Source organism: Lissotriton vulgaris, chromosome 8 (assembly GCF_964263255.1).
Source record: "Lissotriton vulgaris chromosome 8, aLisVul1.2, whole genome shotgun sequence".
Classification (NCBI taxonomy): domain Eukaryota; kingdom Metazoa; phylum Chordata; class Amphibia; order Caudata; family Salamandridae; genus Lissotriton; species Lissotriton vulgaris.
This window is the reverse complement of record NC_141696.1, coordinates 150,309,813-150,335,517: the sequence shown is the minus strand read 5'-3', so window position 1 is coordinate 150,335,517 and position 25,705 is coordinate 150,309,813. Positions and strand designations below refer to the sequence as shown.

The following is a 25,705-nucleotide window of genomic DNA, read 5'->3' as shown; positions in this document are numbered from 1 at the left end:
GGGCGCTAGGCGGAGCCAGGAGAGGCCGGTCGCGTCATCGGAGGAGCGCCAAAGCAGAGCTCCAGTCAGCGGTAAGCTCGAAGAGGCAGAAGCGCCGCATCGGTGACCTCCGTGAAGCGCCTCGGCCTGAGGTAGGCTTCCCTGACGCCTCTGCAACTGCGGAGAGACTTCCCTAGCACCGCGTGACCTGGGCAACACCAGTTTGACTGACCGGAACCCAAAAGTAAGCCGGGCAGAGAGGGTGTGGGAGGCGGAAACATCGGGTGTCTGAAGGCATCAATGCGGGGAATCCTGAAACCAGGCAATTGACTTGAAAGTCACCAGAGCTATACACGAGGAACTGAGTACAGAACTGCCCAGATCATTTAAAACCCATCATTTAACTAGATAAGAGGGGTAGAGCGGTGTGCAGAGAGAGTATAAGGCTCACTAGTAAAAACCCTTATAGCCTGTGATTCACTGAGGAAGTAAAACCTTCATTATTAAGGTGCCACCTGTGAGTTGACAAAAGGGGGAACATTGTTGATTCTGCTTTGTTTTCTTTTAGCCACATGGCTGGGGGTTTATGCTGAGAGGACCCACCCCGGTGGTAGAGGTCTGTAGAGTGAGAAGAAGGCTAAGATCTGAATGTAATGTACCTGTTTAAAAGTGGTTAAATAACATATTGAATCTGTAAAGTGCAATTTCCTAACTGTAGCCTCATAGTGGAGTAGTGTGTTGTACTATAGACAGCCCCTTATCACAAATGTATTGTACCTTTGAATCTCACATATTGACTGGGAAAAGTATTGAATGTGATTGGAAAGCTATGAGAACTGTATAAATTTAGTATACACTGCTTTTATTCAAAACAAGAACAAGAAAACATTTATTTTTATAAAAGGTAACGGTATTTTTCCAAACAGAGGTGTTGTGTCTTTATTTTGGTGGTTCATCACTGTGTTACTGTGGGTAAGATTTGTAAGTACTTAGCCAACGCTTGGAGTTAGCTGTAGACCACTACTGTGCCAAGCTACCATATGTAGGCTTGGGTAATCTAGGTCCAACAGGCATTGATAAGGCTGTGCAGAGGAGCCAGGCAGCATGATGCAGAGTCTCTAAACTGCGCCGGCTTAAGAGGATCCGCAGGTGATCCGGATTTAATTTTGCTAGTTAGAGTAAAAAACTCCTCCCAGGAGATTTCTGAAATCACCGTCAGAAAAGAGGCAGGGCTAGATTTCACAGAGGAGGGGGGCTTCAGCTCCTTCACAGGGATAAATCCTTGATACATGCACCAGATTTTCTCAACAAAGAAAATAGCCAGTTCCTCACAATAGGCAGCAGAAGTAGGTAGGTTTTCAGGACTTATTTTAGTATTGAGCTCCTTAAGAATCCTAAAGATTACCTTAGCCGGATTGGAGCTTGCTTTAATTTCAGAGGCATAATAGTCTGCCCGAGCCTTGCAAATGGCTCTATGATAGACTTTAATTTTATTTAAATAACAAGCTTTCTTCTCCGAGGAGTAGTCCTTCCTCCAATCACACTCCAATCTCTTGCAGGTCTTCCTTAAGGTGGCCAAGGCGTCATTATACCAAGGATTGGCATCTTGGGTGCGTCCTTTAACCCACACGGTCGGTATAAGTTGTGGGTGTGAGTTTATGTATATTCCCTGATCTTTCTTCTCTCATAGAAACACTTTAGTAAATAAGGCCCATAGACCCTCTGGTCTACTCCATGATACAGAAGTGTTAGAAGTTACACGAGCTTGGTGTTTTTGTAAAGAGTTGCTCAAAATAACCTTGAGTATCACGTCTATGTGGCAGAAGATGCTTATTCACACCACTTGCTGTAATAGCCAGTCTCTTACATTGCTTAATTTTCTAGATATTTTTCTTCCATTCAGGGTTTGGCTAGCAAGTGCCTGGCAAGCAATTTACATACAAAATCGATCATATGAGGAAAAGGTGAAACACATCCTTGGAGCTCCATTATACTGCAGGTCAGTGCTGTAATGAACCGACTAGGATGCCAGTGCTGCTACAGTGCCAGACTATTTCTGTCATCTTGTGTTTTAATCACAGGGTCTGCACATCCCTTACACCCTCGCCTCAATTCACAAAGCCTATTCTATCAGATGATGTGTTCTCCTCCTGTCTTGGGCATTACTACCCCTGAATTGGAATCTTGGATTCTTGATTCACTAGCTAAAATGGTTGCTTTGCACATGTGAAAGATGCTTCGATTGGGTTGCAGTGAAACATAGTACTGATTCATTCAGCGGGGAAGTCATGGCTACTTCTATGATAACAAACAGCTTAAACAGAGGGATACACATTGATGGAAGTCATTCTACATGAGGATTTCACAGCAGCTATGTATAGTGAAATAGAACGGTGTACCAGAGCCAGTGGTATGAGCGGCTTTTGATGTCACATTAAGTCAAGTGTTAGGCAGCTGCCTTAGTGCCTTTGAGTTCCATCACTAGTGAAAAATATAAAAACAACAGACTCCAAGGAAGTAGCCAAATAAAAGGACTGAAGATAGTGGAGAGGGAGCAGTCAAACAGCAAAATATATTTTGCTAGGGTCTTCATAAATTTTGACATCAGCCCCAATTCCCACCTAGCTTTACAAGCAAACATCCACCTGGACATTGTGGCTCCATGTACACCTTGAATTATTAAATACTGTAGCATATCTAGCTGACATCAGTAACACTGAATAGAAATGAATACACAATGAAATGTAAGAAAGCACATAATCGACTAATCTTCCATCTAATTTCGAGGAAATTCCCATAAAAACGTACTTTTTGAAATAAGAAATAATCTTTGCTCCTTTGCAGCAATATTGTAACCTTTTTCTACTTTTTTATGATAAGATTTTTGAAGAAGTCCAGTATTCTCTTCCCGCTACGCCCAAGTAGCCACATCATCATGTCTTACTGCTTGACGTCCAGAAGATCTCTGACCTGAATTGGTGGTCTGATCCTCAGTGCTGTCATACACACATCAAGACCACGAGAGAAGTCCGGGGCAAAATCAAAGCTTTTCTTAAGATAATTTAACTATTGCCAGATGTGCACACAACATTGTAAAGGGATCCCCAAACATTGCGCAGTGTTGGATTCCAGACCCTAAATTACCTGAATGGACTTCTCTTGAGCTGCATCTCAGGGAGGAAACAAGATTTCCTCAACACCACACAAATTTCCAGGATGGAACAAGAATTCAAACATTTGAGAGGTGATTTCATGTGGAGAGTACAACCACACAGTTAAAACCAATCACATTACCGGTCTAGTAGTATGTCAGTAAAACGAGTTGTTCTGATACAGCACTGGAATTGAATTTCCCTGATTGAACCTAAAGTTTGTAGTTCTAGTTCCTAAGAAATAAAAAATATATAAAAACCAAAAGTCTCTTTTGTCAGGGATGTGCTGGCTGCACTAAAACCTGCTGGTCTTTGTTCAACCTTCTACAGTTTGAAAGAAGCTGGGGCAATGGCCCTTCTTAGAAACTTTTGGCACAGTTGTAAACAGTACGTCTGATCAAGTGACAGCACCGTGGGAGTGGTCACCGCCCGGCGCTCTGGAGAATGGTCACGCATCCATGGTAGCTGATACAACGCTGCAGAGGCGGCTCGTCTTCAAGCTTCCCGACTGCAGGCTCGAAGGTGAAAGCCATGTCAGTGCCTTCGCCATTCTCATCTCTTCCGCCAAGGATGTAGATTTTACCACCACACACTGTCACACCAGAACTTTCCTGCAAACAAGAAGAGGACACAATTATTGGCTGTCCAAACATCATTGTATTTATTACACAAAACACTGGTATTTCATTCTGCAACAAATGTACAGAGCTGTGGGTTTTTTGTAATGGTAGCCTACTCTTTTCAATGTTTGTGAAGAGTAATCTATCTGGTATCATCGAACTGACATGATCGAAACATATAACGATCGAAGATGCTGGATCGTAGCATAAAAGTCCACTTTGCCTGGTTGCACATGCATTTGATTCCAGGTCAGTATCTTGATCCTGGCCCATTAGATGGTGACTGGAAGAGAGCAAGCACATACCCAGACTTGAAGAATAGGGTAGATCTTGAAAATATTTATGCTCCCAAATGTGATTTACATTTTCCTAGACATATCTTGTGGGATGTCTGTGCCTATAACACTTCTTGGCACATGTCCAGGGAGATGGAAATATGTCAATGTTTCCACTTCTGGACTTGTGTGGGACTCTACCTCGTTGATACACATCTCAATGACAAGAAGGGGCTCTGGCATTGTGTTCCCCACAGTCAGGTTTTCACTGGGGAAACAGGGAAAACTCAGCCATGAAACACAACCACTATGTATCCCAAAAACTAACGATGTTGATGCACTGTGTAGTGTTTACATTATAGTGCATGGTGCAGAGGCAAAATGGAGACTGGGGAAATGTTATAGGTATTACTCTAGCAGGTGTATCTGTGGCAGGCAGAGTACCAGCTGGTAACTGTCAGATGAGATTGTTATGTACCACAAACTTGGCGTAAGTAGTATACGACCTTTCACCTACATTTGTCCTACTTTGCTCTGCATAATGGTTCTAACACTGACCTTTTACCCAGTTATGTGATGAATAAATGCTGATTGGTTTCCTTGAAACTAGCCTAATTTATTAATCATGAGGAGTCTTAGAAAAGTTCCCTGCATATGACGTACATAACAGGATTAACATACTCTGTATAAAAGTCATGGTCATCTTCCTCCTAGGGTGATATAACTACTTTGCATAGTTGCAGATATTGGTTTAAGCTCATTTAGATAAACGTACTCACAACATATCGATTGTGGTAGCAACCCAGAGGTGATCTTTATGGTATAAAAGAAACATACCTTCACTAGATAGACAGAGGAGACGCTTCCATGCTGACACAAGACACTGAGATCCCTGCACTCAGAAGCTCCATCATGTAGCGGTCTGCATCCCTTGCTGGCTCCTTCCTAGGGGATGTTTGGCTTTACACCCACATACATGCTAGGGACACTTAGGTACACGTAGGTTGGGTCTGCATAGTAGGAGTATGCTGATTACTGTCATGTTTATATGCCTGCATATATTCACTGTTTTAGCACCATGGTAGGATTCTACCTTCTATTTACTCTGTTTGTGCTAGTGATCTTTTACATTTGCTTCTGTCTAATGATTGTCGCAGCAATCATGTTTTTTACTAGAACAATGCTGGTTCAATAAATGCTTATTGAAAACGTCCCCAATGTTTATTTTGTGTATTACTCTGAGACTAAGTGAATATGATTGACTGAGCGAAAAGTACTGTACTGTTTCCACAATATCTCAAGGGTCAAGGGTTGTCATGTCCGATGGTTGCCAGAAACTATTCGCTTATTGGTAAGGTTAGGGTGCGTATGGTGGCACTGTGAGCTAGCTGGTCTATAGGCTGACATATCCTTTTCGGGTGTCCAGAGTCAGTCTAGACAATAATACCTTAGTTTATGTTACCTACAAACGCACAGATCCTATGTATTTTTAGCAACTACACGACAAGATGTGCAGTTGCGTCCAGCATGACTCAAGAGTGGAGGGTCAGGGGTGCGTGGGGAGGGGATTATGTGGGGGAGGTTTAATTTGAATTAAAAAAATATATATAAAACTTACCTTAGCCGGTCCGATCCAGTCCTGCGTCGTTTCTGCTTCTCTGCTCCTCGCAAGAAGCAGTTAGCCTTCTTTCCCTCCCACAAGCCAAACACAACGCTGCAATGGCAGCTTTGTGATTGGTGTGGAGAGCACCCAGCCAGGCGCCTATGGAGATGCACAGGGCCCGCAACATTGGGCTACGCATTCCTCCACTGCCCTGTTGCAGGACCTCCCTCCCACCCGCCCGCCCCCAACCAAACCCTTCTGCTTTCTCGCAGTGTGAGAAGTAGTAACATAAAATGATATTTATAACATTTTATGTTACTGCTTCTCGTACTGCGCGAAAGCAGTGTGGCGACGCTCCTCCACCCACATGAAGGAGGCGCCCCTGAAGATGTGTGAAGAGTGAATAATGACTTGGATTCAACCCAATCTGTTAGGATAGGAATCCACATAAGATGACTGAAGCTTGGATGTGTCACTAAGTATATCAGAGATCATATAATTCATCAACTATATCAGTTGATATGTAAATGTGCTCACCTAAACACTTACTTTGGCTAGTGTGGCTGCAGTAAAATGAGGACAGGTGGACTCCATTAAAGCATTCAATGAGGAAGGCAGCATTGGTCTCAATTTCCAGATCACTCAAGCAGCCAAAGGCACAGAAAGGCATCCACATGAAAAAACTCCAGGGTCAGCACCAACAGGAAATGGAAGAGTTCCGGAAATAGTCAGGATCTGGCACCAATAAGGACCAAATTGGGGGAAAGGAACATCCCAGGAACAACACACCATGAAATAGATTGACTAGTGGTATTCCTTTGTCCACCTTGCGTTCTATGTACAGTGAGCAAGGGACACATATGTGGGCATGCCAATTACACTTAGTGCATTGCACTGAGGACAATAAAAAAGTGATGTGTGGATTGTTTGAATTAAATTCAGCCATTGGTAATTACCCTGGGACAGCAATCTAGGCTATCACTTTTGTGAACACCATGCCAAACACAGACAGGAGCCAGCCATATTAAAATCAGCCTTGGCCCTGCTGCAATAGGAGAATTCTAGCCTGAATCAAAAGGCCAGGTCCCCTTTTTAGGTCTCGCCTACGCAGCGTGCAAGTGCTGCTTAGGGGGGACCTCTTGCCATCGCACTGTACTTTTTGGAAACTCATGCATGATTTGCACTGTTTCCAATGAGTACTCATGCATGCAGAGCATTTGCCTTGCGGGAGCAAGCAGCAGCGCCATCTGTTTGTAATTATCGCGCCTGCAGCTGCTCGCTCCCGCAAGGCAAACGCTCTGCATGCACGAGTACTGTTTCACTTTTGCGGCCGGTGGGCCGCGCTAGTTTAGAGTTGGTTTGGTTATCCATGAATTTCTTCCTACAACTCTGTGCACGCACAGATAGATAGATATTAATACTCTCTAAGCATACATTGAAATATGGGTAACTTTCTTCAGTGTTTTGCATTCTTGACATCTGTTCGTGTCCCTGGAGAGTTAAATATCAGTATTAATATGAATGTACAATATTAAATTGCGATCTTCTTTGATCCTGTATTTAATGTTGTAGACTACTTTATTCGGCTTTAGCTTCTGCTGTTTACTGTGTGTCCCTCTTGGTCAAAACAATGTCCTACAGGGTCAACAAGTCAGAACAAAAATTTCGTTTGTTTACCTTCATTGATTTGATGTCGTCGTCCAGTGAAATCTGTGATTATTTTAGTTTGAAGAAGTGTGAACATGCCGTTGCAGATTGAAGGCTTTTTTTAATCACAACACCTCGGAAAAGGGAGCTGTATTTAAAGTCACGTGGATTGAAACTGACGGATATTAATAATAATGAACAAGTTGGAAAATAATAAAAGTTCTAGAGGAGTGAGATATAAGAATAACCTGTTCTGCTGCGGATCTTGTAAAAGTGGACTTGTGCTGCGCGTGTTTATGGCCAAAACAACCTACAAAGCGGCGTGCCTCATTATTTTGCAAATACCTCATATGTTTTCTTCATAACAATCTCTTTTTCTGCTCTGAAAATAATCAAAGTAGGTCAATACGTGGAAGGCCGCGGAGATGAGGAAGGAGGGCTTCAAGTGTGTGAAGGACAGCCCCTGGTGGACCCGCACTGACAGTAACCCCATAACACCTCGCACACCCCACAACACCCGCACTGAGCAATGCCCTTACACAACATAATGGATCCCCCTGCGGAATGTAATGAGAGGCCTCTAGGTGTCGATTGCCACACAGACATCCATTGGCCTAGAGGTTTAAGGTAAGAGGGGGTGTTGGGCTGCTCTCTGGGACTGCAGAGGTTGCGTTACCCCCCTAACTAAACACCACTTCGTAGAATGTCTCCTGGGTGACTTTTTCATACACAAGAGACTCGCATCTCTTTGTGGCAGTGTTGTGTATGTGTTTTTTATACTTGCAGTTTTATATAGCACAAACTAGACCCGAAGGTATCAGAGGGCTTTACATGAGCACCAGTTGCATTACAGACAGGCACATTTATGTTTTAAGGTTTAGGGAGATGAAGTGATTTGCCCAGAATCACAGGATGTTTGAGCCCCCGCCAGACTCGAATGTGGTTCTCCAAAGTCAGCCACCCTAGCCATTAAGCCACTGTTCATCTGTTTAAATGGGGTTTGTGTAACCCTCCCAACACTAGGCCTGTGTGCAGTGTTCTCAGGCTGTTCCGACTGAAGTCTTCTCTTCACACGTGTGATCTCTTGTGAAGGCAGTGGGTCTCTCGGCACACATGCCTTGCGGTGGTACCTAGTGGCCAAAGGCACTGCCAGGGGCCGATTCCCGGCTCATCTCTTTCTTCTCACAGGCAGTAGGCGGTGACCCTGGCAGTGAATGAGGGCAGAGTTCATGGGACCCAGATCCCCATCCTGCCCTTGCGTCCCTCTCTAGCTCCTGTCCTCCACAACTGACCCCCCTCCAGGGTGAAAGCTGCGCGCGGTCTGAGGCGGAAGCAGAGCGGCCCTCAGTGCTGGGAGAGGGTCAGGAGAGCTGCGCATCTGCGTGAGGGGCACAGTGAGCTGGTGGGTGACGAGAGAGAGAGTGTCAGTGGACAAGAGAGCGACTGAGTTACTTGGAGAGTGGTCGGGATACTCTTCAGTGGGCCTATGAGTAACTAGAGAGTGAGTGAATGCTGGGTACCTGATGCTGCTGAATGTGATAGTAAGGCAGTGGACTCTAGCGCCTGTATCCTCGGGTCCTGTCAACGATCTGACACGGCTTGAACATAGAGTGACCAAATTCTCAAAACAACAAGCATTTGCAATGCAACAGGTCTCGCATTTACGCGAGTTTCAGCTATTGGCATTGTAAATGACAATGGTTTTTATTTATATTTTGGTTTTTGAAACATAAATAAAACGCATTGTCATCTACAATGCCAATAGCTTAAATTTGCGTAAATGCAAGACCTATTGCATTGCAAATGCTTGTTTTTGTTGTTGTCCACATTCTAAAGATTAGAGTTGTATTTAGTGTTAGAGTTGTAATTGTAGTTTTTGTTACAGTAAGGACTAGGATTTTAGAGATGATCAACCTAGTCTTGGTATTTTTATAATGATTTTGTCTTATCTTCCTATTCACGGTAAAATAAACTTTTCTTTATTAAGAACTACTATATTTGGCACTTCGGCAGCAGGACTGAGAAATGGCAGCACACATGTGAGTCTTGTGTTGATTCCTAAAGGGCTCAATATGGAGAATATGGTAGCACAGTGTGAGAAGGATCTGCAACCTCCTATCAACCTGATAGAAGTCAGCAAACTTACAGAATACTACAACACCACGATGTCGGAAATAATTGAGGACATAGCCCCTTTAAAACTCAAAAGAATGCCAGACAAAGATAAAAACCCTTGGTTCAACCGATCCCTCAATAAATAAAGATGCTCATTCAGATTATCTGAACGAAAATGGAAACAACGCCCTTCAGCACCCCATCTACAACAACTTAGACATACTAAGACGCCTACAATAAAAGTATTCTAAAATCAAAAAGGACTTCTTTAGAAGAGAACTGGATAATGCAAAAAACAGACCAAGGAAACTCTTCGAACTGCTAAAGAGCAATCCAATAAAATGGCTGAAACTGCACTAAAATCACCAAGACCGAACATCAGTTAAGAAGAATTCTCTTCCTTTTTTTAAACCAAAGCCAAATCCCTGGAGATGCAGCAAAAAAAATGCTGTGGAGAACCATACCAGCCCTGCAGATAAGCCTCACTCCCAACCAGTTCTATTAACACCTAAAAACAATGCATTATGGTCAGACTTCAAGCTATATGACGACAAAGATATTGCCAAAATTATCTCAACGATAAAACCAAACAACCATTTCAATGATCCCCTACCAGCAAAATGCTGGCCCACAATAAACCATTTGCTCATCCCTGGTTGGACAAAGATTATTAATGCTTCGCTTTCGCAAGGCTCATTACCAGACTGCCAAAAAACAGGGCAAGTCATTCCAATCTTTAAAAAACCCACAGAGAACTCCTCAGACCCCAACAACTTTTGTCCAGTCACAAACATCCCCATGCTTGCTAAAGTTATGGAAAAATGTGACATGCAAAAGGAAGAAAAAGACGGTTGACTAAGCAGTTCTGCACCTCGTGCCAGTTCTGAAATCAAATGTCCCTCGCAATCAGCCATGGCATCAACCGTCTATTGTTGCCACTTTTTCCCGCGAATTTAGAAGAATGGTAAGTCCAAGGCATACTGTAGCCGATGGGAACAATCTCCCTTTATTAGGCATGGACCTGAACAAGGACATACCCCTTATCTAGAGTGTCGATTCCACTAGTAATTACGAGGGTTGCTACATTTTTCGAATTGGACTGGATTGGACTCACATCCCAAAAGAAGGCTTATTATCCCTGACTCGTTTTTTGAAATAACTGAATTTATATAAGTTCCACGATCACGATGAACCATCCATTATATTGATGGTGATACATTATTCCAGAGCACCCACGTACAAGATATTCCACACTTGGAATTTTTATTTGGAATCGACCGAAATCCCTTAAGAACAATCACATTCGCTGTATGAATTTCATTGTAAGCAGCGTACGTAACAACATTTTTTGAGATTTTCAAGCCCTGGTGAAGTTCTCAGAAAGAGAACGAAATGCGTTGGTTGGATTGTAAAAGAACTCTCAATTTTGAAAATGAAATAAAAGAATTTCTATGAAAATACATTTGGTGAACTTTTGGACTTCTTTTCCCGACGCACGCCCGAATAACTATATTATGAAAAATGTATTCAACAACAATTAAATCAACACATCACAGAATTTAAACTTCTGAATGACTACCAATCAGGGTTCAGACCTTATCACAGTACTGAAACAGCAATTCTTCACATAGTACATGACATTCTACTTGTCCAAGACTGCAACGAAAACTGCCTTCTAATTCTTCTTGACCTTTCATCTGCATTTGACACAGTAAACCATGCCAAAAATCTAGAACGACTGAAGGAAAGGATAGGGTTAGCGGGCACAGTCCTTGAGTGGTTTAGATCCTTTTTAGAAAATAGATCACAAAGATTCATGGTGAACCAAACTCTATCAGCATCAGCCCCAACTCCTATTGGTGTACCACAGGGATCAACACTATCCCCTGCTCTATTCAATCTATATATGGAACCTCTAACAGAAATCTTACAACAGGCAAACATCTCCTTCCACATGTATGTGGATGACACACAGTTATATATCAAGATCTCTTCGATGGAAGAGATTAACATCATGAACCAGGCATTAAAAAGGACCGTTCATTGGCTAACTATTAATCATCTTAAGCTTAACTAGCATAAAACAGAATTCCGTCTGATCTCCTCCCGACGAGTATAATGGAATAGACCAAGCTGATCACTGCGCTAAACTGTACCCCGGATCTAGTAGACTCAACCTAGTGTCTTGGAATTGTGTTAGACAAGAACCTGAACCTGCGTTCCAACATTAACACAATGGCAAAAAATGCCAGCTTACATTTAAGCTATCTTAGAAAACTGAACCTTTCATAGCTACTTCAGAACTCAAAATAGCAGTCCAGGCATTAGTAATCTCGAGGATAGAATATGGATGCACAACTCTAGCAGGACTACCCAAGATTTCAACAGCCCCACTAAAAGCATGTCTTAATGCGGCGCACAAGACTTATTACAGGCTCCAGAAAAGTTGACCACATCACTCCTCATCTGAAAGCACTTAATTGGCTACCTCACTTAGCAAGAATTCAACTAAAGATGGCGTGTATCACACACAAAGCTATTCACTACAAAAGTCCATTATACCTAGCCCAGAAATTCACATTATCAGGAGGCAGCAGAGTCTCCAGAGCCATGGAGATCTCTTACTGAAACCTTGCCCTTTTCCGTAAGAAGAGAACGTATGACAGAGCTTTCTCTGGATCGGCCCCAAGAATTTGGAACTCACTCCCACCGAGCATTAGAAAAATAGTGTCCACTTCAGCTTTAAAAAAAGAAGCCAAGACCTTTTTTATGAGCAAATTCCTCCCATATTAACAATTGACTAAATGCTATTGGTTGCTTTCATGATCACACACCCTGTTAATACTAATCGATCGCTTGTAATCGTCAGGACTCTATATATGATGATGAAAGCACAAATTTTCTCTCTAAAATCGATGCATACATACTGATGATCGTGTAGCACAATTGTATCTCTAAAAATGTTGTACGCCTGTTATTTGATTAGGATCATGTCAAACTTACTGTACTAAGATTAAGAATATGTAAATGTGAAGAGCTCTGCTACCCTCTTGGGTCATGTCTGCACTACATAAAACACCGAATAAATAAATAAAATTCCTCTCAACACAGAAAACATTGGTCTGCCTCCCCATTGGCTTATTTAAAGTCAGGGAGGCTCAGCGCACACCAAACAGGTCAGATTGATTGGCTATTCACAGGGAATGTCTTGTTTGAACAACTGCCTCAAGGAACAGATGTCTCCTGGCCTGGAAAATGGATCTATAGGAGAGTAGGATCTGCTTACTATGGTTACCCCCACTTTTTGCTGGTGTTTCACTGTTTTTTTACTTTAGTCTGGCTGGGGCCCTGCTATCCAGGACCCCGGCCTAGCTGCTTCCTCTCTAAATTGATTGCATGTACTATAGGTACACTCCAGTTTGGTTACTGAGGTGACCTTGTGAGTCCCTAGTATATGGTACACTAGGTACTAAGGGCATAGGTGCCCCAGGGTCCTACCAGGGGCTGAAGCATGTATTATGCCACCCCTGGGAAGTCTTCCAAAACGGCACCACAGGACTGGTACTGCAGCCTGGGTAAGGTGGTGCATGCACCCCTTACTAAGATATAGGTTACCTATATCTACCTTTAATCACTGACACATGTAAACCTATCAGTCACTCCTATGGCAGGCCTTATCAATCCTGAAGGCAGAGTGCTTGGTTTTGTATGAGAGGGTGCCCATGCATGAGCTGGGCCTCTCTGCAGCTTTCGGAGCCGATTCACTGAGGCTGTTCTGTGATACAGCCAGACCATATACTCTTATGTGCATTATAACCTGGCGGTAAATGCTAACTTGCGAATGGCTGCATGGAAACATGTCTTGTTTGGTGTCAAACACTTTGGAATCCTACCCACCCCTCCACCAGTCCTGTTGGCGGGGTAGAATTCCACCCTTCTAGAGGGAGAGACATGCACACACTAGTCTAACCGGTAATAGTTTAAAAGAGCCCTGGCATCACAAAATGGATGCTGCAACCGGATCTATGATGTTACAATGCGTTATTTTACAACGCATGCTGTAACATCGCAACTTTTACAACGCATCTTCCATTACATCGGATGCCATTACAACGCAGGATATTACATAGCAGATGCTATTACAACGCATACCATTACATCGTAAGTATAGGTAAGTATAACTTTTTAAAAAAAATGTAATTAAGTTAATATAATTAATTTTATTTTACTAATATAATAAAATTAATTTTAAAAATGTAATTAATATAATTTATTTAAATAAGTTTAATTTAATTTAAAATAGGAATTAATGTAATTTAATTAATTTAATATAATTTTATTAATTTGATTTAATAAATTTTATAATAGAAATTATTTAAATTTAATTAATTTAATTTAATTAATATAATTGAATTAATCTTAAAATTGTAATTAATTTGATTTAATAAATTTAATTAATTAAAAATAATTTAATTAATTTAATTTAATTAAAGTCGTACTTTAAAAAAAATAAACCCTAAAAATACCCCTGTACCCCAAAACCCAAACCCAGCCCTAAACCCTAAAAATACCCCTGTACCCCAAAACCCAAACCCAGCCCTAAAACCTAAAAATACCCCTGTACCCCAAAACCCAAACCCGGCCGTAAACCCTAAAAATACCCCAGTACCCCAAAACCCAAACCCTGCCCTAAAACCTAAAAACACCCCTGTACCCCAAAACCCAAACCCTGCCCTAAAACCTAAAAACACCCCTGTACCCCAAAACCCAAACCCTGCCCTAAAACCTAAAAACACCCTGTACCCCAAAACCCAAACCCTGCCCTAAAACCTAAAAACACCCCTGTACCCCAAAACCCAAACCCTGCCCTAAAACCTAAAAACACCCCTGTACCCCAAAACCCAAACCCTGCCCTAAAAACACCCCTGTACCCCAAAACCCAAACCCTGCCTAAAACCTAAAAACACCCCTGTACCCCAAAACCCAAACCCTGCCCTAAAACCTAAAAACACCCCTGTACCCCAAAACCCAAACCCTACCCTAAAACCTAAAAACACCCCAGTACCCCAAAACCCAAACCCTGCCCTAAAACCTAAAAACACCCCTGTACCCCAAAACCCAAACCCTGCCCTAAAACCTAAAAACACCCCTGTACCCCAAAACACAAACCCTGCCCTAAAACCTAAAAACACCCATGTACCCCAAAACCCAAACCCTGCCCTAAAACCTAAAAACACCCCTGAACAACAAAACCCAAACCCTGCCCTAAAACCTAAAAACACCCCTGTACCCCAAAACCCAAACCCTGCCCTAAAACCTAAAAACACCCATGTACCCCAAAATTACTTAAATTAATATATTTAATTTATAATATTTAAAAACATAAATAAATATTTTTATTTATAATTAATAATAATTAAATCAATTATATAATATTAAATAAAATTAAAAAAAATTATATACTTACCAATACTTACGATGTAATGGTATGCGTTGTAATACCATCTGCTATGTAATGCCATGCGTTGTAATGGCATCCGATGTAATGGATCCTGCGTTGTAATAGCTGCGTTGTAACAGCATTACGACGTAAAAGTTGCGTTGTAAGTGTTACATACCGCTGCAACCACAGACACAAGTCTGGCTTCCTGCTGTTGGCCGAAACTCCGGCAGGGGAGGCCTGGACAATAGGTTTCCTGTCACAGGGAGGTGTAACCACCTCCCAGACAGGCTTTAGTGTATTAGGGCTGGGTGGGTGCACTCTGAGAGTGCTTTGAAGTCAGCACTGGGGGCACATTTGGTGTCCCTGTGCATAGCCCAGTTCAAACCAGTTGCAGGGGCTACCAGCCCCTGCTCTGGTGTGAAACTGGACAAAGGAAATGGGTGTACCCACCCCTCTTTCCAGACCCTCCCATAGGTGGGTCTCCAGAATATGTCCAACCCATTTCTTCAGTATAAGTAAGGAACCCCTGGCAACAGGACTTTAGATTACACCTGGACGAAACTCTGAAACTGAATCCTGGAACTTCGATGCTCTTCTAAAGACTAGAGGATGGAAGAATTTCCCTTGGGGTGAAGGAGTGACTCCCCTGCTCAAGCAGGCACCAACTAAGCATTTGCTAGTCTGCATCTCTGAAGCTCCCGCTAGACTCTGAAGTATTTGCAGCCCAGGAATAGGATTTCCAGACTTCTCAGAGGAAACCCCGAGTCCTCAGCAAAGCTGGGACCCGCAGCTCTCACTAGTTATGTGGAACTGGAACTCCTGGGCACCGTGCACATTTGCTAGTGCATTGACTTTCCGACCTTTCTTGAAGTTGTGCTTTGGGTTACTTGTAGCCCAAGCCCCGAGCACCATCTGCACCAAAGATTGTGGGCCTACACTCCACGAGTGTTCCGTGAGCCTGCTTCTTGCATTTCCACCTGAGGCTCCTTCGTGATCCCTGATTCATTGACTGGTGGGTCCCCACGAAGGTCATTCTGATTTTCCTTGGGCTTTTCTAGTTGCTCTAGACGTGCCCTGACTCCCTACAAAGTGGTGAGTCCCTCAGACCTTGCTGGTCCACACCGAAGCATTTCTTTGATTCCTTTGTGGGTTGCTGTTGCCAAGGCTTGTTGGGTCCAAAACGGAAACCGACACTGCAGCGCTCGACATCCTTTGTGGGACAGCTTGATTCCAGATCCTGGTTGTTGTCAACGCCTCCTGGTCCTCATGGCTGAAGAGTCAAGCTTCACCTTCTTCACCTGAAATCACCCGACATCGGTGGGCATTCAATTTTCGTGCCCCTGGTTACTAGCATGTGTCCCAGACTCTGTTCCCTCTGGACACCCGGCTTCCCTGGGTGAGGTAACTAGAGTTCTCCAGTGCTCCCATGGGTGTTGGATCGAAAACCCCTTAAGTATAAAGTGGTTTGCTCAAAGTCCTCTCCTAAGTGTCTTTTCCCCATAGAAGTTAATGGTGATTCGCGGCTGTGTTCACACTCTTCACGCGTTCCCCGTGGGTCCCCTGTGTCACTACCTTGGGTGGTTGCTGGTGGCCTCAGCGGTTCTACAGGCTCTAGGCCTTGTGTCTATGAAAAGTCGTGGTTCTTATACCACTTTCTTAATATATGGTTTGGTCTGCCTCTACGGCTCAACGTATATTGTGGTAATTGACTGTGTGATAATAAGTTTACTGAATGTACTTTTGCCTTTAGCCTCATAAAGAGATTAGAGGGATGTGTTTAGAATAAATACATATATTTTATATATATACCTGGTGTGATTCTCCTTTCATTTGGTCATTCATGCGATTACAGACAAGCTATGTAATGTATGTAGCACTGAAAAAATATGCACCGCAGCCTTAAGGAATCGCTATTTACCACCAACTTCAAGTTGGTGGTAAGTAGCCACTTTTTTGCTTTTTTTAATGTGCCATGTGGCACACATCCATGCCCTTGGGGCTTGTAAGTGGGCCACATGTGCACACATGCACATTTCAGGGGTGCAACAGGGTGTCCTTTGGACACCCTGGCACCCTTGAAATACCTCCCGCTATTAACAATTCGGTAATACCAAATCGTTTATAGTGAATGTCTTCCCATTCATTGCTATGGGCCTTTTGGCCTACAGGAATGAATGGCTAGGTATTCCTTAATAACGAATCAGAATTACCGATTCGTTATTAAGGAATATTAAGGAATCGCTAATATACTCCTTTCATTTGGTCATTCATGCGATTACAGACAAGCTGCTTTACATTCCTCCAAGACTTAGCCTGAAGGCTGCTCTCCACAGCTACCACTAGGATAGCTTTCTATAATGGTTGCTTTTAACCTACCATCAATAAGGGGTCGTTTGGACTGGTGCAAGGTGCCCACTAGAATAGTGGACAGCATATGCCAGGCCAACTTCTCACAGGATCCACTTGGGATTAAGAACCCCTGCTCTAGGCTATATCCCACAAGATCAGCCCACTTGCAGCAAGGATTGAACTGGGATCTAATTTTTTAGCGATTCCTACCTATATTCCATTTACCGAGTCCTTAATAGCGATTCGGTAATAATCGCTATTAAGGAATCGGTAAATGGAAATTACCTACATCTGGCCCTTAGATCCTAATTGAAATGAATAAAACTTGCCTGCTCACAAGTGAATATGCAAACTGACTCAGTGACTCACATTTTGTAGAAGCTGGAGCACATTTATCCCTAAAACTCATTACATACTAATTGTGTGTACGTTCACTTGCTATTTAGCACATTTATGTAACTTTAGTCACATCGCCACGTGAGCTCAATGGGACAATGCAGTCATCCAAGAAGAGTCCTCTGTACACCATTTCCACAATGATATATGTTGTGCTATCGTTGGCTCATCGGTGTGGGGAGCGTGGGGAGTTATCATTGCCGAGCCACTGTGCCACGTAGACCTCCTTTGAGTTCTGTGAATGATTACAGAACATACAACATTAACCAATAAAACTAAACTAAGGTTCACCTCCTCTCCACCACAATGTTCCAACTTTCTTCATGCTTCAGAGGCCAGGGCAAGGAAGCCTTCCGAAGTGTAAGTCAGGCGTGCAATGGCAGGTATTAGCAGAGCAGGAATCAGCATGGCTTTAGAACTTGTCAGATTAGTGTCTTTGGGTGGCCTACTGTGGCCGCCCACTTCCTTCAGAAGGATCGCTGCACTGCCATACATTTGCAGCTACTTTGATGCAGGCACAGCCATGAGGACAAGTGAAATCCTAAGGATTGTGTTACACCTTGATGCATGCTCTATACACATGGTGGCATTCATTAGGTTCCACTAGGCCTACCATCAATGAGCACAACAATCAAGAAAAGCTGAAGAATTCTACCATGTCCAGAGGGAGGTTGTGGTCATTCCTGAGGAAGATGGTTCAAGGTGAACCCTAAGGGCACACCTAGGTCTGTCACACCTGTTCAGTTCTACATAGATCTTCCAAATTCCCAAAATAGTCTGACGCCCAGGAGGGAAGGCTTCTAGCAGTTCACAGTTGGCTATGTCCACCACTTTTTCTCAACCTTCCAGGGCCATAATTGCTATGGTTAGAATCAGGTAGAAATACAATTGCACAACATAATATTGTGGCACGATAACTGTGGCGAGGGCTGTGATTTGATGAGCAGGAGCTGGCCCGGTCTCTCCCCATCTTCATCTAATTTACACTTCGTGAAGGTGAGGGCAAAGGTTTGGCATGGGGAAGTCAAGTTAAGGGTCTGAAGATTGCAATCTGAAATGTGTAGCAACTGGATTGTTGTTTAGCAGCCAAAAAAGGTCTTTATTTCGATATATATCATAAAAGACAATATACAACAAGCATAAAATACATTTCATAAAAAGGTTGAGACAAAAAATACAATACACGTTAAAACCTGGGTAAAACAGCATTAAATTGGACAGAAAAAGACCATGACTACGACATACGACAATACACAATTACAAAACAGATGACGTAAAAGCTATGACTCAGTGACTAAGGTTACGGGAACGTATAGACCAGGCCCAGCTAATGAACTTTGCCACACCGATGACAATAAAAGCTGTAGTGTCCGTTTTCAAAATCCTACTGGCAGCAATAGCAGATCTAGTGCCCAACAAACAACATACTGGTCTTAACCAGACTCTTCTGGGTAGTGAATACTTTGGACAGCAGAATAGTAGATGTTCAATATTTTCTACTTCCGTTACACAAAAAGGACATTTGTCACTACTTTCTGGGTTCCAAGAGTGTGTTAGCCCACGCACAGGTAGCGAGCCCACTCTCAGTTTATGATACAGTTTCCGGTCGTTTGACTTGGTTATTATGTCCCAGTAATCTTCATATCTCTGGACTTCCTTAATATTGTTATTTATTCATCTTGTGATGCTGAATATCTGCTGGCAGGCTGGTTTCAATTATTTTATAAACAGCAGATATTTTCCATTGCCCTTTATGCTGGAGTAATAAACATTCCCAAGTTAGTTGTGCTACTTGTACAAGCTGTGCTTCTTGTACACACAAAATCTAACAATGTTGTCGTTTTGTTTTCATGACATAGTTGTTAATCTCAGGATGATCTGAGATTGTGGAGGTGTAGTGAGCAGTTTGTGTTCTAAAACAATGCCATAAATCTTGGGGTGCACAGTGAAGTTCTTCTGTAGGCTGCTTCTGACTTTACTTGAATCTGTTAATTTTAGCCACTGTGGGGCATATTAACAAGTATAAGCGATAATTATTGCTAAGCTTGGTTAGCTGCTATAATTTTATCGCCGTGCTTTGCCTATTTTTATCGCTTAGAAACCTTGCTATTATCAAGGTTTATCTCCTAAGCGATAAAAATCGGCCGAAATGCATGAATATCGCTGAAAAGTCCGCTATATTCATGCATTACCGAGCTAATGCTCTTAGCCATGTTGTCCACTTACCATTGGATAACATGGCTAAGAACTGCTCTGGGCAGGCGTTAGATTTTGGAGATTTTCGCGCTTAGCGCAAATATTTCCAAAAGTAGGTAATAGGAGAAATCGATGTTAGCGGCTGTTTCCAGTTGCTAACATCTTGGCACGCCCACTTTGCATGTCATTAGCGATAATTATCGCTGACATGAAAAGTGGGCCCCAAGATGATCGCTATCTCCTACTAGCTGTCGCTAACTGGTGTTAGCGACAGCTAGGTAATAGGGCGATAAAATTATCGCTGCTTTAGCGGGAAAAATTCCCGCTAAAGCGGTGATAAGGCCCTTGGTAATATGCCCGTGTATTCCATGAGACATGAAAATGGAGATAAGCAATGGATGTTCATCGGGTTTTGAAAGTATTCCTGAAAAGGTTGTTGGCACAATAATATGCTCACCCCGGTATACTACAAACCGCCCAGATCAATTTAACATCTTACCAGAGGTCCAGGGAGAGCTGTAACTTCCATCCAGATGTTCTGGCTGGGGTTGTAGCTGAAGATGTTCATCAAGAGTCCACCGATGACATAAATGGTGTTGTCCAAAGTCACAGCATTAACACATCGCTGGCAGAATGGTGTTGAGGAGACTAATGTCCACGTGCCTTCTTCTGGATCATAGCACTGGACCTGGAGGGATGAAGCACGTGCCACAGTTCAACATATGTTCATGTATTCAAGAAATGCATTTGTTGAAGCTTAGTTTACCTTTCTTCTTCCAGAACCTGGTCAATTCGCTGAATGTTTATCCTCAAAACCAGCAAAACACAACTGCCCAGGAATTTTAACTTGACTTTTCCTTAACTTTCTTTTATAAACAGAATATATATGGAGATTTCTAGCTATGTGCAGGTAATCATCGAAGACAGGTAGAAAGTGAAAACACTTACTTTTCTTTAAACAAGAAAGTATCACATGTTTATGTCAAATCAAGGTAGCAAGTCCTATACCTGTAACTCTCTGCCAACAGCAGACAAAATGCAAGTACTGATAGAATACAGACTACTGATAGCATACCCACTGGGTCTAGAAAGAAACCACAGTAAAGATAATCACACCATTTCATTACCATACCAGTGTCAGACCCCCACAGACCTGGGGGTTCCCTTTTTGTCATCCAGTTCTTTAGAGATACACGTTTGTGCTCAAATTCAGAGTCTGCAGTGTTATGGTATGAATAAAATCTGTGTGGCAGATGAATGGAAGAAAAAGGGAGGGCAAAGTCAATAGGTCTTGCTTTTCATGCTTGTTAGAATTGCCAATGCATTTTGACGATCCGATACAGCATCGACAAAATTATGAAAGAAATTAATAAAATACAGCTGCGAAAACTGCTAGTGGCCTCCTCATTTCCTAGGCAAGTGCATGTGAGATATGCATGTGCATGCGTCACCTTGCATGCATCACCTTGCATGCATCACCATGCATGCATGTGGCTCAGAAATGATGAAGATGCTTTCTTTTTCATTAACTGATTCAAACAACAAAATCCATTTGGATTGGTAAATTAAAAATATATATTATTTTAGGTGCACAGAGGCGCTTTTTACACCGTTGGGTGATCAGCTAGCAAATAGCTGCTGCCCAGCCCTCCGAACAAATACATTTTATAAAAAATGTTAGGAACCATGAGATATTTGGGGTCTAAAGGATGGATGGGTTATGGGAGAGGGAAGAGGGTAATTACCTTGGAGTGGGTTGGTGCAATGAAGCGTTTCACTTTAGTCAATTAGATTGTATCACTGCATTAGGTGGTATTTATTAGAAGTGATCGTTTCTAAACATGATTTTAGGTACACTAATGCCACCCACGAACCTGTCAATGATGCTATTAGTAAACCTAGGGCCAAGTCAGCTGTCATGTGCACCTTATGCGTGGACTAAATTGAAATTATAAGCCGGAGCAGCATTTTAGCATATTAAAACATATATAAAGGAGACTTTTGAACAGTGCACATCTGGAACAGATGTATTGTCAAATGTGATGTTAAAGGAAAAAGAGGCACAAATAAATGGGGTAAATGCCGAGGATCACACAACGTAGACAAGGGGGGACTCCAGGATTGAGCTCAGGTTTCTTGATGAATTTCTCTTCTCTTTCTCATTTTGTATCAAAGTTTAACCCGGAGTAGTTCTTGTTTTAGGAGCTACATATACACTGTGTTAAATAAATTCAGATATTACATGTTAAATAGATTTAAAACAATTAACGGCCACATGCATCATTGCACCTGTTTGCGATTCCTAAATTGCGAAAATTAAGGAATCGCAATTTAGAAATCGCAAACTGCAATGCATGAACAAATCGCATTTATTTTTGCGATTCGGTATTTTTCCTTAATTGCGATTCACAATTTGCGAATCGCAATTAAGGAAAACCCTTCCCATTGATTCCTATGGGCCAAAAGGCCCATAGGAATTAATGGGAAGGCATTCACATTTTGCGAATTTAAAATTGCGATTCGCAAAATGTGAATGCAATTTCAAGGGTGCAGGGGGGGTCCAAAGAACCCCTCCGTGCACCCCTGAAATGTAACTTTATATGCAATTTACACACACACATGCCCTAAGGGCATGTGTGTGTGTAAATTAAAACTTTCAAAAATGCAATTTGTGCATATTTGAAAGTTTTCTGTAAATTAGCATGAAGTTCAACTTCATGCTAATTTACCACTTCCAAATTGCGAATTCCCAATTAAAAATGATCATGCATTGCATTTAAGAAATCTGAAATTGCGATTTCTTAAATGCAATCGCAATTTTAGAAATCGCAACATGGTTGCGATTCCAAAAATTGCGAAATGCATGATGCATTCCAAATTAGTCAATTGCATTCGCAAACGGACGAAAATTGCAATTCGCACCGTTTGCGAATGCAATTGACTTTGATGCATGTGGGCATTAGTAGTTCTAGAAAAATTGCAAAGTTAAGGGAAGGCTAGGCACTCTGTTTCAATGCTGATATTAGCTGCTTCCCTTGGCTTAACAAAGAGACCGATTTCAGGAGACGATCAACACCTGGAAGAGTCTAGGGAGTTCACATGACACTAGTGAAGTGCATTTTACGCTGTGAGCCTATTGGCTAGTGGTTGTGCAAATTTTTCGATCTTGGGCGACCTAAACCTCCACTTTGATAGGTCAGAGTCTCTGGCCATCAGTGGTTTTTTGGCTGACCTAGAGGCTTTGCAGTTGATCCAGCTTGTCTCTCAGCCTACACACGTGGCTGGCCACACTCTTGATCCGTTTTTCACAACTATCTCGGATGCCCAGATTGTGGCGGTCGATCCTGTGATATGGTCTGACCACTATCTGGTGTCTGCTTGGCTCCCCCTTCCTGCCAATCCCACTATTCCACCTCCTTTGCGGATACCTCGACGCCACTGGAACAAACTCAGGTTAGAGGACCTTCACCGCATTATGGGTGTTGAGCCTCTAGGTCTTCTGCTGGATGTTACCTCGGGCTATGACCAGTTCTGTAACTGGATTACCAGAGCGCTGGACGCCCTGGTACCTATCATCTCCAGTAAGTCCAGTCCCCGGCAGGCTAGCCCCTGGTATGACAGCGCGCTGCGTGCAATGAAGTCCTCTTGTAGACGGGCAGAAAGGGAGTGGCGTAAGTCGTATGATGCAGATAAGAAATCTATCTACCTGGCCTTAGTTAAGCTCTACCATCGAGCCATATGTAGGGCCCGGGCGGCATTTTACGCAGCCGAATTCCGTAATAGCCCCAATCCTACCAAAACCATCTTTAAGACTATAAAAGACCTGATGGCAAAGAGAGTTCCTTCACAGTTGGACAGCTCCACCTCTCACTGCGAAGCCCTAGCCACTTTCTTCCTGGACAAAGTTAAGAAAATCTACCAGGCGTTTCCGAGCACACTGTCGCCAGTGATTCCCTGGAGTGGCTCTAGTAACTGTCCATCGCTGCACTCCCTTCCCACTCTCTCTAATGAGGAGTTTGCTAAATGGGCCCTGCGAGTCAAGTCTGGCTCGCCTGCAGACCCGGTAAGATCGGCTCTTTTCAGGGATGTCGCTTTTCAGGGACGCACAGTAGTATGCTCGATAATCAACCTCTCCCTGACTTCCGGCCTGGTCCCTGCCAAGTGGAAGCAAGCGGTGGTTTCCCCGATCCTAAAAAAACCATCTTTGGATCCGCTGAGACCTGAAAACTACCGCCCTATATCTTTGCTCCCGTGGCCGGCCAAGGTCATGGAGGCCCATGTAAATCTGGCCCTCACGGAGCATATGACCCAAGTTAATGTCCTGGATCCCACGCAGAATGGGTTTCGTGCTGGCCACAGCACTGAGACGGCCCTTCTGGCAATGGTTGAGCATTTGCGGAGTGTGCTTGATGCAGGTCAAACGGCAGCGCTTATTTTATTAGATCTGAGCGCTGCCTTTAACACTGTTTCCCATCGCATCCTGCTACACCGCTTGCAGGACATTGGCATTCGTGGTTCAGCTCTGCAGTGGTTCCGCTCCTTCCTCAGTGATCGCTCCTTCTGCGTTGCCACCCCTCCATTTCAGTCCAAGTACCATCCTTTGGACCTGGGGGTCCCTCAGGGCTCCTCGCTGAGTCCTACGCTTTTCAACCTGTACGTGCAGCCGCTGGCTGAGGTCGCCAGGCAATGGGGCCTAACCATGGTCTCCTATGCCGACGACACTCAGTTGGCGGTCACGATCAGCGGGGATGCCAAGCAGGACGCCCTCAGGTTCCGAAGTGGACTGAGAGAGGTGGCCAGCTGGATGAATAACAACTGTCTCCAGCTGAACGCGACAAAAACGGAGGTGATGATCGTTGGAAGGGAAGCGGATCACTGGGGGGACGGATGGTGGCCTCCGGAGCTGGGATCAGCGCCGGCCCCTGTCCTGGAACTCAGGAATCTGGGAGTATGGCTTGACCACACGCTAAGCTTTGTGACGCACACGAAGAGAGTGGCGGCCTGCTGTTTTGGAGTATTACGCGGGCTCAGACCCCTGCTCAGATTTTTTGATGCTCCTACAAGACAGCTGGTCATTCAAGCAATGATTATCTCCCGGCTGGACAACGCTAGTTCACTCCTTTTAGGAGCGAACCAAGCCGAGATTCTTCGTCTACAGCGAGTCCAGAACGCTGCGGCCAGGGCGGTGGTAGGTTTGCCCCGAACCTGCCCCACCTCTAACACTCTACGGTCCCTGCACTGGCTCCCGATAAGCAAGCGAATCCAATTCAAGGCTCTTTGCCTGGTTTTTAAAATTCTTAGAGAGTTGGCACCCGTGATCCTTAACGAACTGATCTCTCCCTACGTTCCCACACGCTCACTCCGATCCCTTGGACAAGCCTTGGTGGTTGTCCCCGTTTTAGACTTAGTCGGATGGGGGGTCGCTCCTTCCGCGTGAAAGCTGCAACCCTCTGGAATGCGCTCCCCTTGGAAATCCGCCTCTTGAATGATTTAATATCCTTTCGTAGGGCTTTGAAAACCTTCCTGTTTTAAATTGTTCCCTGTTTTAATGCTTCTGCTTTTTGTTACTGGATCTAGTGTTGTGTTGTGTCTACCTTTCCCTGCGCCAGGACGCTCCTTCGCTGGAGCAGCTGTGCGCATTAAAATGCAAATAACATAACATAACAGAGCTGGACTGCCTGCAGGCTTTCACACCGCGAGCAAATTGTGTGGACTTTGCATTTGTATTCCCCCTTGGCTGGGTGGGGCCGTTTAGATGGGATGACCATGAAGAGTCTGCAGAGTGCTGTGAAACTGCTTGTAGAAAGATCATTAGCATCTCAGCCACTCCAAGCACTTTCACAGCACTTTGCAAGGTATTCACTAACAGCCCTTCTGCAATATAAACAAAGCCTTTCCTCTGCTGCGGTAGGGGTGCTTCCTAATTGAGA

At 43.5% G+C, this 25,705-nt stretch overlaps 1 protein-coding gene across 1 annotated transcript in view; it reads right to left on the bottom strand.

Annotated features, from left to right (window-relative positions):
* Window positions 1-2,144: 2,144 nt before the first annotated feature.
* KLHL35 (kelch like family member 35) overlaps window positions 2,145-25,705 on the bottom strand; it is a 67,542-nt gene continuing 43,981 nt past the window's right edge. Inside the window, exons 5-6 of the mRNA XM_086933860.1 lie at window positions 20,275-20,463; window positions 2,145-3,742 (exon numbers count right to left, since the gene is read on the bottom strand). Coding sequence (XP_086789986.1) covers window positions 3,554-3,742; window positions 20,275-20,463 — 378 coding nt within the window. The 3' untranslated portion in view covers window positions 2,145-3,553. The remainder of the gene's footprint in view (window positions 3,743-20,274; window positions 20,464-25,705) is intronic.